The sequence below is a fragment of the Sinohyriopsis cumingii genome, chromosome 18, assembly GCF_028554795.1.
Source record: "Sinohyriopsis cumingii isolate HCF-2022 chromosome 18, ASM2855479v2, whole genome shotgun sequence".
Classification (NCBI taxonomy): Eukaryota; Metazoa; Mollusca; class Bivalvia; order Unionida; family Unionidae; genus Sinohyriopsis; species Sinohyriopsis cumingii.
The window spans coordinates 22,707,941-22,726,187 of record NC_142978.1 but is presented as its reverse complement, the minus strand read 5'-3'; the positions used below and the strand labels follow the sequence as shown (position 1 = coordinate 22,726,187).

The window sequence follows — 18,247 nt, the reverse complement described above, 5'->3', positions numbered from 1 at the left end:
AGGTCTATATTGGGCATGTACTGGAAAATGTATATCAGTCACTATGCAGGTATGTATTGGGCAAGTACTGGAAAATGTCTATCACTATGCAGGTCTATATTGGACATGTAGTGGAAAGTGTCTATCAGTCACTATGCATGCCTATATTGGGCATGTACTGGAAAATGTGTATCAGTCACTATGCAGGTCTGTATTGGGTATGTACTGGAAAATGTATATCAGTCACTATGCAGGTCTATATTGGACATGTACTGGAAAATGTCTATCAGTCACTATACAGGTCTATATTGGACATGTACTGGAAAATTTATATTTATCCATAAAATAGTTTTTGTAGAGTTTTCACTCTTCTGGGCTGATGTCCACCTAAAATGTCCACATTATCATTTATCTTTGAAGTTACCTTATATGCATGTACTGCTGGAAGTCTTGTCGCATAGAGCTTGATCTGTCAACATAACATGTTGGCAAATCAGGATCTATACAGTTAGTTTGCACTAATCATTCAAATAATATAAACCCTGATATGGTGGAGTACATGACAGCAGATCAGTTCTGTGTTGTTTACAGTTCATTCAAAGTTATTAATTTTTATTTGCAGTTTTTTTAGACTAAATCTATCTGTTTCAGAGAGTGTACATAATCAGAGTTTGTAATATTTAGATACAATGATTTCTCTTCTTATCAGACAGACTGTTTAATATGCTGGCATATAAAACCAAAACAGCATATGCAGGAAATTTTAACATTTATCTTCATGTCACACAGACTGTTTAACATGCTGGCATATAAAACCAAAACAGCATATGCAGGACATGCTGGCATATAAAACCAAAACAGCATATGCAGGAAATTATATCATTTATCTTCATGTCACACAGACTGTTTAACATGCTGGCATATAAAACCAAAACAGCATATGCAGGAAATTATATCATTTATCTTCATGTCACACAGACTGTTTAACATGCTGGCATATAAAACCAAAACAGCATATGCAGGAAATTATATCATTTATCTTCATGTCACACAGACTGTTTAACATGCTGGCATATAAAATCAAAACAGCATATGCAGAAAATTATATTATTTATCTTTATATCAGACAGACTTTTTTAAGTTCTTGAGTTAATAATGTTTGGACTCATTCTGGCAGTGCATTTTGCAAGTTTAAATATTTTTTAGTACAATTTATCTGCTAACAGCTCTGCTCACTATAGATTGGGCATTATGGGTAAAATATGGTTATACACTGGTCCCCCAGTTACTGTATTAAAATGGATATGGCCTTGGTGCAATTAAACTGGATAAATTTAAATATTTTGCTACAAATTTAGCAGCTGATACTTATCAGCTAGCTGTATTGATTACTGTAGTATAAGTATTACACATGAACAAAGTATGATAATATAATAGTTCCTCGCTATTAGACACCTCACTATGACACATTGCATGATATAACACAAGTATGGACATGGATTCAATGATTCTGAAGCTGAAGTCCTTTTCCATTTAAATTTGGTCCACTAAAATGCTGCCCCACCTGTAACACAGTACTCTTTTGTAACTTTGATGTGGTCACTCCCTAAAACATTGTTAAAGTGAGTGACCACATCAAACTGTTATAGTCAGTGACCATTGGAAACAATGTTATAGTCAGGGACCACAGCAAACAATGTTATAGTCAGGGACCATAGCAAACATTGTTATAGTCAGGGACCACAGTAAACATTGTTATAGTCAAGGATCACATCAAACAGTGCAATAGTCAGGGACCACAGCAAACATTGTTATAGTCAGGGACCACAACAAACAATGTTATAGTCAGGGACCATAGCAAACATTGTTATAGTCAGGGACCATAGCAAACACTGTTATAGGTCAGGGACCACAGCAAACAATGTTATTGTCAGACCACAGCAAACAATGTTTTAGTAAGGGACCACAGCAAACAATGTTATAGTCAGGGACCATAGCAAACAATGTAATAGTCAGGGACCATAGAAAACAATGTTATAGTCAGGCACCACAGTAAACAAAGTTATTGTTAAAGACCAAAGCAATGTTATAGCCAGGGACTACAGCAAAGAATGTTATAGTCAGACACCACAGCAAAGAATGTTATAGTCAGGGACCACAGCAAAGAATGTTACAGTGAGTGACCACATCAAACAATGCCACAATGAGTGATCACAGAAAACTGATATATGGAGTGACCACAGCAAACAGTGTAATAGTTAGTGACCATAGCAAACAATGTTATAGTTAGTGACCACAGCAAACAGTGTTATAGCCAGTAACCACAGAAGACAGTTACAGTGAGTGATCACAGCAAACAATGTTAATAGTCAGTGACCACATCAAACAGTGCGATAGTCAGTGACCACAGCAAACAATGTAATAGTCAGTGACCATAACAAACAATGTTATAGTAAGGGACCACATTGTACAATGTTATACTCACAAAATATTTAGGTCATTATTTTTCAAACCAATTGCTACACATATCTGTTAGACTGGTATATAGGGAAACTAGACCTGAACTAACTGATCAAAAGCATGACTCATAATACCTTTTACCAATATTCAAATAGATAATGCAGTATATACTCACTTATAAGTTGAGGCAGATTGCAATTAACAAAGATTCTGATCTTTCTTAGCATAATGTGCCTGCAGAATAGGGTTTATCTTGGTTTTACTTATAATGAACTGCACAGACCCACTTCTGTCTGCACATTATACAGTGGGAGATCTGGGTCTGTGCTGATTGTGGCTGGGCTTGTCTTATAAGCGAGTATATATTGTAGGTATTTAAATATTCATTTGTTTGCCTATCTTATAGCAACATCAGCAGTCAGATTTGGCAGTCAACCATGCTGGTCATGGATTGCCATAGATGTTGGGCAGCATTTTTAAAAAAAACGAGCATTTATTAATGTAAACTATGCAACAATGAATTGGTTTATAAGGGAACAGCTTCAAACCTACAAATCACCAGATATTCATTCAAACACTCATAAGATGGTCATGATGCCATATTTTGGAATATTCACATTGCTCACAATATTGCCACTTCTATTTATTGCTCTTCAGGTGCTCTAGAAAAGGTTACATATCGTGTGGCAAGTTGTTAAAGAACACAGAGTAGAGAAGAGTAATATTAAGTTGTTAAAGAACATGGAATAGAACAGGATAATATGAAGTTGTTAGAGAACATGGAGTAGAACAGGGGTAATATCAAGTTGTTAGAGAACATGGAGTAGAACAGGATAATATCAAGTTGTTAAAGAACATGGAGTAGAACAGGGTAATATCAAGTTCTTAAAGAACATGGAGTAGAGCACGGGTAATATCAGGTTGTTAAAGAACATGGAATAGAACAGGGTAATATCAAGTTGTTAAAGAACATGGAATAGAACAGGGGTAATATCAAGTTGTTAAAGGACATGGAGTAGAACAGGGGTAATATCAGGTTGTTAAAGAACATCAAATAAAACATGATTAATATCAAGTTGTGAAAGATCAAGGAATAGAACAAGGGAAATATCAAGTTGTTTAAGAACATGGAGTAGAACAGGGTAATATCAAGTTGTTAAAGAACATGGATTAGGTAAGGGTAATATCAAGTTGTTAAAGAACATGGAATAGAACAAGGGTAATATCAGGTTGTTAAAGAACATGGAATAGAACAGGGGTAATATCAAGTTGTTAAAGAACATGGAGTAGAACAGGGTAATATCAAGTTGTTAAAGAACGTGGAGTAGAACAGGGTAATATTAAGTTGTTAAAGAACATGGAATAGAACAGGGTAATATTAAGTTGTTAAATAACATGGAATAGAACAGGGTAATATCAAGTTGTTAAAGAACATGGATTAGAACAGGGTAATATTAAGTTGTTAAAGAACATGGAATAGAACAGGGCTTTTATGTATAAGTATCCAAATTTAATTCTAATATTCTCTGCACATTAATTGCTGCTGTGTAACTGAATTGTCTTACAATTTTTCTCTCACCGATCAATTTACATCAGGATTAGATTTATGCTACTTGTAACTTTTATTTTGGGGGCCCCGAGTGGCCGAGTGGTCTAATACGCTCTCCGTTACGGATCACTGCCATCTCATCTCTGTCTGTGTGGGTTCAAGTCTCAGATTCAGCCCTGAATGTGGGTATGTGAGAAAGCTTGCCAGTAGCTTCACGGGGGTCGGTGGTTCTTTGCGGGGATTTCCCAGGTTCTGCCTCCACCATTAATACTGGCCGCCATGTATAGCCTATCGTGTGCTGAAAAATGGCATTAAACCCTACAACAACAACTTTTATTTTGAGTCTCTTTTTTTAGAATATTTTTGAGATAGTCACCAGATTTATAATATATAATTTGCCAGGAGATCTGGATCTGTTCAGTTTGTTAAGAGTAAATCAGTAGAACAAACAACATAGACCTTGATCTGCAGGCACATTATGCTGTGGCAGATCTGGATCTTTATTGTTTTTAGCTTGACTTGAGTTATAAGCAAGTATAGATGGTAACTGAACAAGGTCGACTTACTGCCCTTTTTTATGCATGGTCTGTCATCAGCAATAAGCAATATTTGTTGTCATACCAAATTTGACAATAAAAAAAAAGTATCATTCATTAGGTATCACGGTACCAATTGTTTTTCCATATACCTCAATGCTAATGTTTTGTGAAATAAATATACTTTCTGTCCTACTTGGGCATGCATGTCACACGCTGTCATATAGAACAATGCTAGATTGTCAATTTGACAATGACATAACCAGGTACTCCATTGCATTTAAGAGAGATAACTCTACTGGAACTAGACAGGGGTAAGAGTTATCTAGTCACAACAAGCACATTTTCAGTCATGTGTACCATATTTTAAAAAAATCATAAAAAATACAAAATATGATCTAGATAGAAATTAACACAAACTCACATGTTGCCAAGAGGCTCAACTTTTTTTTAAGCCAAACAGAAAGTACAAGTCTTACATAATGCACCAATCACAGCTAGTTTTGTTCTTTAATTCTGAATACAATGTTCCATACACCTTAAGCTCCGCCCACCTGGACTTGCGCAATTGGTACCGTTATACCTATAGCAAACCTTAATTTTTCCAATAATCTGTGAAATAGTTCGGGACTGTATAAGTAACAAATATACTTAGTCTCACTTGTGAAAAACAATTTGATGAGGTACTAACCTATGTCTTATATGAATGTGTATAGAAATGTCATTGAGCTGTTTGAACTATTGTTTTCATACTTTTGCTTCACCATCAAAATCATCTTTTGAAATAAAATGAATTCTTTCAACTATGAGTTGTATCTTATTCATATCAGCAATTATTGAACTTCACATAGGTGATATGGGATAAATCACATTATATCATATTATGTAATAACTAGGTCAAAGGTCAATGTACCAAATAGTATGCACCTGTCCTACTTCAAAATGTACAATTCACCTAAAAGAAAGGAATTTATATTTGTTTGGTAGGTGCAGAACTTAACATCAGAGACAGGTGGACATGACCCAATCTTATTATAAAGTATAAGCTTTGAACACTTTACACTATCTACAGATACAAGAGGTCACTAACCACCAGTCCTCACACAAAGGTCCACCTACCCATCCTCTTTGTAACACAAATAGTAAGCTTTCCTCCTTTGTAATGTGAATAAAATTGTTTCAATAAGCCAGTCAGTCACCAAATATAGTAAATCGCAGCTTCTAAGTGGTTATGTTTGGATTGGGAGGTGAAATTAGGGGAATAAAATACAGAAAAATGCCAAATATAAACACTAAGTATAGCACATCAAATGGAGTTAAAAACAGGAGGAAAGTGTTTATCTAAAAGGGAGAGGTAGCTTATGATAAAGGAATTAAAGGTGGCAAAATCAGCAATGCAAAAAATGAGAAGTGAAAGTTTGATGACCTTACCTTGGACAAATATATGGGGCAGGGCCCAATAGGTCCAAGGACAGCCCAAAGGCAACTGTGCTATAACATCCCTTACAGGACCAAAATTTCAAGTGAAGTTGTGTTCATTTCCATCTAATATAAAAGGGTGAATAATTTAGATTATATAGATACATATAAAGTATATTTCTTCTACATAAGAATTTAATAATAATTGGCATAAGATAGAGAGAAACTTATCTCAGAGCCAAGCAGAACATACCTTATCAGTTTTTAAACTTGTAAACTTTACTGTGAGAAATTATCAAATTGCTTCTACTTACATTTGCATCAAGATTGAGGGCTAATATAATACTTCACAAATCTTCTCTTTATTTTCATAATCAGTCACTGAAAATGTGAGATTTTATTTCCTTGAAATGTTATGACTGGTGTAAGGGAGATAACTGAATGATATACATAAGGTGTGGTAACCTTGAATACATTATCCATGTAATATAGATGAGTTCATCAACAACCTGTATTAACTTCATTGCAATTAAATTATCTCAAAATACATTACTGACAAAGTGAGAACCTAACATTTAGACTCCTATGTTTAGTGGAGACCTCAAGAGTCATGTAATTTTAATTTCTAAGATGACGCAGCTCTTTCATATCACATAGTTCATATTTTCTACAATGCCGGCATGTAGAGTGCAGCCTTCCATAACCATGCAGATATCATCTCATGCCAATTTGGATTCTTGCGATGGGATGCAAAGTTTCAAGAACAGTGTGGATTTGAATGGAATGAATATGCACTGTGTGACCAAAATGGTTATCATTCTGTAATGTTGGACCAAACATGGAAATTCCACAGGAGCAGCTTGACAGAAAGAAATAGGATTAATTGAAAGTCAATAGTAGATTATAATTGGGCTTATACAAGTGCCAATGGGAAATGCTGACTTAAGGAAACTGTTCTTGTTTGTTGGTATTCACTGCTACTTCAACAAAAGGGAATGCAAGAGAACTGAACTAACTACATGAACAATTTCAAAGCAGGAGAGTGTAAAAAAAAAAGGGACAATTAGAGCAGGACAATTCAAATCAAAATGGGAAGGAATACCAAATCCTTAATAAATTACCTAAAAATTACTCATGCCAGAACATCCCACATGGTACAAGTGATCTATCTACAAGTGTACTTAGAATGTTCTCTATCCTGGTTTATGGCATGCCTTACAAGAACAAGATAGTTGTTTTTGTACACATGATTTTTCATCTTTTGCAGGTACAATAGCCAATATTTGGCCAAAATCAACTATATTATGTTTACATAACTTATTTTGTTGCATGCATTCCAATCTAGGAGGTAACAGCACATACATAAAGGCATCAGGTAACACAAGCCTATATCTATCATAGCTATAGTTATCAAAAGTCCCCATCCAAAGCCATCTTGTGCTATTTTCTAAAGTTTTCATACATTTTATTCTTAAAGAACTTTCAATATTTGACCAAAAGTGTTCAGCATACATTTGTTTTCCTACATCAAACTAGTATAGTTCATAAATGCCGCCCACATGTATGCGTTTCTATGGAAACACTGTGAGGCTATTCTTTCCTTTAGGTATCACGGTACCAATTGTTTTTCCATATACCTCAATGCTAATGTTTTGTGAAATAAATATACTTTCTGTCCTACTTGGGCATGCATGTCACACGCTGTCATATAGAACAATGCTAGATTGTCAATTTGACAATGACATAACCAGGTACTCCATTGCATTTAAGAGAGATAACTCTACTGGAACTAGACAGGGGTAAGAGTTATCTAGTCACAACAAGCACATTTTCAGTCATGTGTACCATATTTTAAAAAAATCATAAAAAATACAAAATATGATCTAGATAGAAATTAACACAAACTCACATGTTGCCAAGAGGCTCAACTTTTTTTTAAGCCAAACAGAAAGTACAAGTCTTACATAATGCACCAATCACAGCTAGTTTTGTTCTTTAATTCTGAATACAATGTTCCATACACCTTAAGCTCCGCCCACCTGGACTTGCGCAATTGGTACCGTTATACCATTAGACCACTAGTCTGAATCTCCGAATACAGCAAAAACAAAAACAAAATATTCAAGGCATGTCAAATGGTATTAGATTGTGATGGCCTGACTGCATTTCATTGTGGTAGGGGTGCAGTAGTCAGTAAAGAACAAGGTACAAAAGATGGACCCATTACTTTTATAACACATGTATAACTATCTGTCTAAATACTTTCAACAAATATTCCACTTTGAAAATTTGTTTTAGCTCTGATGGAAACTAAAAATCTGTCTTGTATCTTGCAGGAAACAGAGACCCATCCTAATACACAACTGATCAGTTTTCCAGGAAATATATTAACATCTCATTTTAAGCATGAGGATTATTTTTGGGTGGCCAATACTAGCTAGTGGCAAAGGATAGGTTTCATTTTGACCTGTATGTTCATGCAGTATATCCATCTGTTCATACCAAAAGAGTAAGAAATGAAAGATTCAGTCTTGCAATTGCTAAGATTTCCCTTGTTCATCTGACAAATTTCCATCACATATTGGTAATCCTTCATTATAAAAAGCTACATTGCCAAAATTACCTAAATTACCTTGATTTTGTTCATGATCACAACACATATTTTTATAACAATGAACAAAAGGAAAAAACAGCAGCAAAAAAAGATATTTCATAGATTTTGTTGTCTGGAAATATTTAGTTCTGTACCATATATGCTCACTTATAAGTCAAATCAAACTACAAACAATAAGATCATGATATGCCATAGCATAATGCACCTGCAGATCTTGGTCTGTGTTGTTTGTTCTACGTATTGCTCCTAACAAACTGCACAGACCCAGATCTGTTGGCACATTCTGTGACGGCAGACCTAGGTCTGTGAAGTTTGCAATTGGACTCAACTTTTAAGTGAGTATAGATGGTAACAAATGCATGTTTATTATGCAGTTTTCATCTTCAAAAATAATTTTTAAATTCATTACATTTTTCTATTTTTCAGAAGTTTACTGAAGGATAAACTTTAAGAAATAATTCTTTTTATAATTTTAAGTCATTTAAAACCAAGAAAATTTTAAATTTCTGCAACCATTAAAAAAAAAAAAAGTTATTATTGAGGCCTGTGGAAGCGAGAGCTTATAACTACGATACTTGGTATGTCATATTATCATTGTGCATTGTTAGCATACAGCAAGGATTATATCTCAATCAACATAAAAAATAAAGTTACATTCCCAACAGTCAGTGTTTATGGCTTTTCCATATGCATGCAGTTACATTTGGAATGGCAAATCAAAAGAAAATCTCTAACTTAAGATAAAGACTGACCGCAGCAATCGGTTTGTTTTTTAATGAACATTTACAATGCTCATACATCTTTCATACTATAATTTGAACCTTATGGTACATGGTATAATAGGATTGATTATAGGTGCTGATTGAAAAAACTTTTTATTATTTTCAATTGTGACAATTTTATATGCAAAATTGATGTAAAGTTTGCAGAGATCAGCACTGTAGAATCCAAGTGTTTCGCCTGAGCACACAGTTCCAGAATTTCAAAAAAAAGAAGTTCTTTTTAAAATATTACAATACATTGCAGTATTCCATCAGAGATGATTCATGCATTTGAGATAAACATCTTCCAATCTGTGCAAAATTGATCTAAGCATGACATGTTTTTTTCAAATTCAGCATCATTGAAAGTACTTACCTAACACATGATTCAATCTAGGTCAAAGATAACCATATATTTCATTCTCTTTCCTTACACACCCAGTTGATCAGAAATGGTGATCATTTGTTAATAATTAAGCAAGAAAGGTACATGTCTTTTGGTGAAATAAAAATATCAGAACATGATTTGTAACAGATTATCAAGAGTTCTGTAAATTATACAGTTGGTAAGGGAAGGCATTAAGCATGTAATAAGACAGGCTAATGGATACAATGTAATAAGACAGGCTAGTGGATACAATATAATAAGACAGGCTAGTGGATACAATGTAATAAGACAGGCTAGTGGATACAATGTAATAAGACAGGCTAGTGGATACAATATAATAAGATGGGCTAGTGGATACAGTGTAATGTTGATAATATGGACAATCAACATGTTAACATTATTATGCTTACAGTTTGACCTGAATGCATCAGATAAAAGCACACAATAAAAATAAAATACAACATGAATACAACACACATATTGTAACATATATTAAGCATTTATTGAACATGAGACTACTTCCATCAAATCTTATAGAATGAATTTGTAACTTATTTAACATTTCAGCATGTGTACAGTATAATAAAATATACCTACAGTATCTTTAGCCCAAGGCTTTGCATGCACCACAATACATCGTCTTACGGTGATATTTATATTGTTGATTTGAATTTCTTATTATTATCAAGCTTATGATTTGTTACTTTTCCTTTTTTTCTCTATCATCTGGCAACTTGCAGTTTCCCATGGTTCTCTCTTTTATCACCTTTTATTCATATTTTTATCAGCTAAGTAATTAAGAGATATTTATTCCATTCAGTTAACAATATACATAGTGTAATAGTTTTTTTTGTCTATAATAATGAACCTTATGATTCTGCAAGATAATTTTTTTTTTCATTATTAATAAGATGGAAGGCTAAAGATCATCAAGATTTAAATGTCAGAGATATGAATTATCAATATGAATTTTTACATAATTCAGTAATACGTTAAAAGAATATTATGAAGCAACTATCACATTATTTCAGCAAGGAAAGACAGACTAGCTTGAGTTGATATTAACCCTGCATATATATTTTAACCTTTATATCATGCTAGGCACAAAATGAAGTATAACAACCATTTATTATGAGTCAAAATTTTATATTTGCTATATTTTTTCTTGATTACTCTCTCTCCCTGTCTCTCTCTCTCTCTCTCTCACTATGTGTGTCTCTCTCTATGTCTCTCTCTCTCTGTCTCTCTGTGTCTCTCTGGGTCTCTCTCTCTATGTCTCTCTCTCTCTATCTCTGTGTGTGTGTGTCTCTCTCTCTCTCTCTCTCTCTCTCTCTCTCAATCAATCAATCAATCAGTGTGAGGCCATAATCTGTGTCTAAATTTATCAGAGTTTAGAAGGATCTGTGTTCTTTTGACAAAGTTAAATACGCTTGGAATTAAATTTAGAGCTGATAGGACACACAATGATACTTTCCTGCTGGATATATTTTAAATCATGTGCCCCGTTTCATTTTAAGCTCCATTGGTCATAGACCAGAAGAGCTTACGAGATGGTCTGTTGTCCATCATCTGTCCATTACCCTAAGCTACTTGGAGGTTTGCCATGAAACTTTATAGTCATCCCATTGTCTGGTTGGTCCAAATGAAAATGGTTACAAAAGAATATCCAGTATGGCCACCACAGCATCAGTCTTGAAAAACATCTTTTCATTTTACTCCTCATGATTGGATGGTCATAGTAATGTTAGGTTTTAACCCGAAAACTTCTCATAAAGCCTTGGTGGTCTTAACCAGAAATGGTGTTTACTTGATGTCTGAAATGGCTGCCATGCCAGTCATTTTGAAAATCTTGTAACTACTCTTCAATAGAAACTCGTATTGATATTGCATTTTCACCATAGGACTTCTTTTGATTCCTAGTTGGTACTAACTGAAAATAGTACTGCTCAGACATCTGATATGGGCCATTTTTAAAATCTTGTTTTTGTTACCTATCCTGAATTTGTCTGGGGTTTCCACCAGGAGACTTGATAAAGTTGATCCTAGATGAAAGTGGTGCCATTCAGACATCCTTTGACTGGCTGTCACAACTGACATCTTGAAAACCTTGCTATTGCTATTCATTCAGAATGGATGGTCATACCAACATGAAGTTTTCACTAAAAGACTTCTTAGAATGTTGAACTGGTCTTAATTGGAAAAGAGATGGAGCTGCAGTGGTGCAATGTTTAGCATTCTGAATTCATGACCAGATGCAGGGTCTAATCCTACCATTAGAACAGTCCAGATTGGCTACTATGGTATGTCTTTGGGTAAAGGATTTTACTCCAGAATCCCTTGACACTATCCTGCTTATTTGCTGTTCTGTAAAACACACACAATATCAGCCATCCCAAAAATCTTATATTTACTTCACCAGAACAGAAAGTTGAATCAACATTGAATTTTAACCACAAGACTTCTTATGATGTCTATTTGGTACTAAATGTAAATGGTTTCTCATGGACATCCATCTTTACCACTGCAGTGGGGGGGCCTCAAGTGGCCGAGTGGTCTAAAGCACTCTCCGTTACAGATCACTGCCATCTCACCTCTATGTGGGTTCGAGTCTCGGATTCGGCCAGTGTGGGTATGTGAGAAAGCTTGCCAGAAGCTTATCATGGGTTGGTGGTTCTTCCTCCACCATTAATACTGGCCGCCATGTATAGCCTATCGTGTGCTGAAAAATGGCTTTAAACCCTACAACAACAACAACAACAACAACAACAACAACAACAACAACCACTGCAGTGGCTATCTTGAATTTTTTTTAGTGTAGTGGTTTAATACTCCTGAACTTCCATCATAATTTTTAACTCACTTGACCAAAGACCAAGTGAGCTTGTGCTGTGGTCTTTTGTCCCGCTTCTGTCATGTGGCTTCCACCATCAAGCCATGCATCAATACTTTAGAATACTTTAGAGGCATCATTTCTGATCAGCCAAGCTTATAATATCAAGACGTTAGAGAGGTTTGATTTCGAGTGTCATCAGTGCAAATGAATGAGTGATCTTACATCTGATTGGCTGAGCTTGTGAATATGCTAGATGTCGTTTATTTTATCAAATTAAGCACACACATGTAACATCAAGATTGGTACAGTTTTTAAAGATTTTAAGCATAATAACAGGTGATCTTGCATTTAATTGCCTGAGCATGTGAACACTCGAAGGGTTATATTTTTTATTAGATTTTGATCGGATTTGATATGTAAGTTTATATCAAGATTTCAGATGAGTTGATTACAGTCCATGCATATTAATAAGGCATCTGATTAACTGAGCTGTGAACAAAGTAGAGACCATATTTCAGACCAAATTTTGATCAAACTTCAAATGTAAGCTCATATAATCAGTATCATGTATTAGTTAAATTATGAAAAAACAGCCAAATATTTTTTTATAAAGTGGTTTTGCGTCTTATTGGCTGATCTTGTTAGCACTCAAGAAACCATATTTCAACAGATTTTGATCAGGTTTGCTATGTAAGCTTGAATCATTAAGGGTCTTGGATGATTTTGCTTATGAGGAAGATCTACACATATTAGTGAGCATCCAGGTGGATCAGACGATGGGAACCAAACTTGCATCCTTCTGATCATGAGTCCAATGCTAATTCACTGTAATTCCAATGGGGGAAAGAAATCTCAACATTTTCCAAGTAATGACTCCAAGGATGGATCCACCGAGGGTTGGGAGGATAAGGACTGACCAAGGAATCTGTACTGACTGCACAGATAAAGCACTCCTTGTAATAAAATAGTCTATATGGTTTAAGTGTGGGGTCATGAACAGTTATGAATCAGGTCCTGGTCACCTGAGGCAGTTAGAGATCCAGGGGACAATGATGGATCTATAAATGACTTGCCCTTCTCATGCACGAAAGTGATCCTGCACTTATGGTCTAGGAAAGAAGATAAATTACAGCAACAATAATGTACAGTGTAGCAGCTATGTGCATCAAGCTTTACTGTCCCCACTGCAATTCCATTACTTGTGTAAATTTGTATTCACAAACTGACAGACATTAAAAAATAAAGTGTGATATGTGGCTTACTTGGACCTTTTGTTCCCATTGTTTTTGTCTAACTTAACTTTTGGAGTTATTGCCCTTGTCTTGCAGCAGGGTGATTTTTTTGGTGGTTTGCTCTGAAACTTTGTACATATGATGATGTGCATATTGAAAAAACACCATGCTGATTTTTTTTACAGAGTTATTGTCCTTTTTGACATACAGCTGGATGTAGCACATCGCAGAATCATGTGAATGCAGCTAATGTTGCAGATTTCAAAGTTGTTGTTGTTGCAGGGTTTAACACCATTTTTCAGCACAAGATAGGCTATACATGGCGGCCAGTATAGTTAGTGGAGGAAGAACCCTGGAAAACCCCGGGAAGAACCACTGACCCACGAGAAGCAACTGGCAGGCTTTCTCATGTACCAACGTAGCCGTGTCTGAGATTCAAACTCATGCAGACAGAGGTGAGATGGCAGTGATCCATAACGGTGTGCACTTTAGACCACTCAACCACTCTGGGCCCCTGCAAATTTCAATAAAATTCCCTGAAACTTGTTAAGTATTATGGTCAACGTGTGAAGATAATATAGACATGTCACTGTTCTCATGCAATTTGTTTTTAATAGAATTATTGCCCCTTTTCAACTTTGAGCCAATTATAGTGTATCTCAATGCCTCATTTTGGAATTTCAAGATTTTGTGAGATAACATGAGGGTGTTATTTTCAGGTATTTTGAAACTGGCCTATTCTGTAACTGCAAATAGTTGCTTTTTTTACTGGATCATCTCGATATTTTGTACATGTTGTTTTCATCATTTGACATATCAACAAATTACTGTCTTCACAAATTTTGTTTGTGTTACTGCCCTTTTAAACCTTAGAGCTTATACAACTCATTTATCAGTGTGTGTGATTTGGATTTTTAACGTTGCTTTAACAATTTTTCAGTCATATCGCTACAATGTCTGCAGTGTGGCAGTTTATAGTGATGTCTACCACTGGGGCATCATGCCACAGACATATAGCATGATGTCCCACCCAGTCATATTATCCTGACACTAGGCTGACTAGTCCTAACACTAACATCTTAATGCTGAGCGCCTAGCGAGGCAGCTGTTAGTACAAATTTTATAAGTCTTTGGTATGACTCAGCCAGGGTTTGAACCTGCAACCTCCCCCATCCAAGGCGTATGCTTTAGCCACTTAGGTCACTGGAGTGGTTGACTTATACAACAGAATATTGTGAATGCAACTTTTTTGAAGTTTTCAGTGGATTGCTGTGAAATTTAGTACATGTTATGGCCATCAGTGTCCAAAGGTATGGATGTTGACCAGTCGTTGTAACCAGGAAGAGTTTTGCACTTTCTTACTTTCATACTTGTCTCCATCATCAGGTTAGGGATGGGATGCAGAAAAGGTGGACTTTTTGGTTTTGGCAGAACAAAGTTGTCTAGTGGCTAACTAATGTGAGATCATTGATTAAGGCAGCTTTTATGAGTATTCCTTTCTTGGGGACATTTTATCTTATAGAAGGCCACAAGGCAGCCAATATCAATGGTCAGAAAAGTTTGCTAATTTCAAACAATAAACCACATCTGCTGTGTAATGGGCAATCTTGTGTGCACAATAATTTTACTCTTTACATGGACTGTTCGGTGTCTTAAGTGGTAAGAGCATCCGTCTTACATGCAGGAGGTTGCGGGTTCAAACCAAGGCCGAATCATAAGAAAGACTTTTTAAAATATTATTAGCAGCTGCCTCACTTGATGCTCAGCATTAAGAGATTAGTGTTTGGATAGGTCAGCCAGGTGTCACTATAATGTGACTGGGTATAGTGATATGAATGAAAAATTGTTAAAAATGTAAATCACACACACACATTGCTCTTTATATGCCACCATAAGGCAGATCTGTTAATGTATGATGTCTGTCTGTCTGTTACCAATTGTTTTCCACAAAATGACTCAAAATAAAAAAAGCAGCCCACTATCTACAGTTACCAAACTTTGTGGTTGGCTTGCATTTAGGGTTAAGGAAGAACCCAGTCAGTTTGGGATTCAAAAGTTTAAAGGTCAATGTTACTGACGGAATTAGGAAAACTTGTTCCCCAACAATAGTCACCAAACTTTCTGGATGTCTTGCATTGGGTTAAGTAAGAAGCCAGTTGATTTGGTGTCAAAATTTCAAAGGTTAAGGTCATTATTACTGAAAACAGAAATGGTTTCCACACAATCATTAACAGTATTTCTACATCACAAACGTGGCTTAAATTTTATGGATAGCTTGCAATTCAGATGAGAAATAAGCCTATTGATTTTGTGGTCAAAAAGTCAGAGGTACTGAAGGTCACTGTGACAGAAAAAAAGTGTTTCCTGCACTAACAAACTTTAGTTATCAATAATGTACTTTAATTCACCAAAGATTTGTGGATGACTTACACATTGGCAGGAAAAATGTATATAATTGTGGTGTCAAAGGTCATGGTCACTGACTGAAAGGTGAAAATGGTTCTGAATAACTTTGCTTTTACACCACATATCTTGCCCATTGTTTGTGGAGTTTTACATTTAAACTATGGAAGAGACTGACCTCTTGGTTCTTGGGTGAAAAGGTTGTACATCAAGGTCATTGTTTCTCAAAAATTATTTTGCATAATAATTTTTGGTCTTGTGTAAGTTCCTTGACCAACTTTTGTGGATGGCTTGAACTTAGGGTAATAAATACATCTATGGATTCTGAGATATGAAGGTCAGAGATCAGGGTTTCAAGTTTAATAAGAAAATAATTGTTTCTGTGCATTGAATTTTAGTTTTAAGACCCATACCTTGAGCAAAGGACATGAACTTTGAGAACCTTTGATCAGTAATTTCCAGAGTCAAGCATAGACTATGAATTTCTACATACAATGCATGTAATTACTTAGGATAGTCAGGGGCCCCAAGAGGCCAAGTGGTCCAAAGCCCTCATCGTTTCGGATTGCTGCCATCTCACCTCTGTCTTCGTGGGTCCGAGTCTCGGGCAATGTGGGTTTGTAAGAAAGCTTGCCAGTAGCTTCTCATGTGTCAGTGGTTCTTTCTGAGGTTTTCCCGGGTTCTTCCTCCACCATTTATACTGGCTGCCATGTATGACCTATCTCATGTTGAAAATGTTGTTAAACCCTACAACAACAATAAAAACAACTTATGATAGTCATGGCAATAAAAGTTTTTTTCTCAGGTGCATAGTCAGAAAGAGCAGTAAGTTATCTTGCCTGTATATTAGTAATCACATGACACTTTTGAAAATTATGAACTGAGAAAAGTATTCTGTGTCAGTGTGTGGAGTAAATTTTCAAAGAAGACAATCTTTTAGTTTACACACACACACACACACAAACACACACACACATACATACATACATACATACATACATACATACATACATACATATATATATATATATATATATATATATATATATATATATATGTGTGTGTGTGTGTCTGTGTCTGTGTCTTTTTAATGAATAAGTTTTGATTGCATCTAGCATTTATGGAAGTATTTATTTTTCAGGAAAAACAATCACCAACTTTTTCCACCACTGAGACCAAAATTGAGACTGAACAAGGAGACAACATTACATCCAGTGAAGTTTCAGAAATATGTGGTAGTGAACAATCAAATTGTTCATGTCCCAATCCTAATCAGAATATTGATGATGGCAAAAATGCTTCTACTAATGGTGCCAATAATGTTGGCTTAAAGAAGTCCGATGTCCTTAAACCATCAGTTTCCAGTAATACTGTGGCTTTGGAAAGTGCCACTGCTGTTAAACCTGCATTGGTAGAGCATTTGTGGCCTGGTGATGATTCATCCCAGAGTGTAGTGACTCATTCATGGGCCCCAGTAACAGCAGCAGCAGCAAGATCTTTCCCTCTAAATCATGAACACAGTGATCATCCTCTACCACAGGAGCATCTTGACAATCAGAAACATTTAAAATGCTGGAGTTGCTATAATTTCCAGAAACATGAGGATAAGAAGCAAGAATCTGGAATAGGAGAAGAGGGAGAGAGCAAAGGAGGAAATCAGATAAACCTCAGTAATCCAACCTCTGACACCACACAAATCCCACAGAAACAGACAACATATGAGCAGACGACATTTATTAAGGAGGCTCAAAGTGTCAAAAAGGGCCATGGGGACATAGCAGCAGGTGTGCTTAGGGATAGCTGTTCAAATAAAAATGGATTCCTACAAAAAGTGCAAAGATGTCTTCAGGTAAAATGGTGATCAATTATGGATATAAGCTGCAGTATGTTTTATTTCTAATTAATTGACAAAGTGCATGCAGTGCTTGCAGGTGTGAAGGTGTATATTATAGCCAGCTTCAGTTTAGACAAAATATTGCTACCAACAAGAAATATTGGTAGAAGTATTTATAGATGATAATGATATGTTGACATCACTTTTTTATAGTTTCTAATCAATAATTTTCTGGATTA

The 18,247-nt window shown here is 35.5% G+C and overlaps 1 protein-coding gene across 1 annotated transcript in view; it reads left to right on the top strand.

Annotated features, from left to right (window-relative positions):
- Window positions 1–18,247, top strand: part of LOC149776213 (uncharacterized) — a 138,890-nt gene that overhangs the window by 54,884 nt on the left and 65,759 nt on the right. Inside the window, exon 5 of the mRNA XM_089942617.1 lies at window positions 17,316–18,023. Coding sequence (XP_089798743.1) covers window positions 17,316–18,023 — 708 coding nt within the window. The remainder of the gene's footprint in view (window positions 1–17,315; window positions 18,024–18,247) is intronic.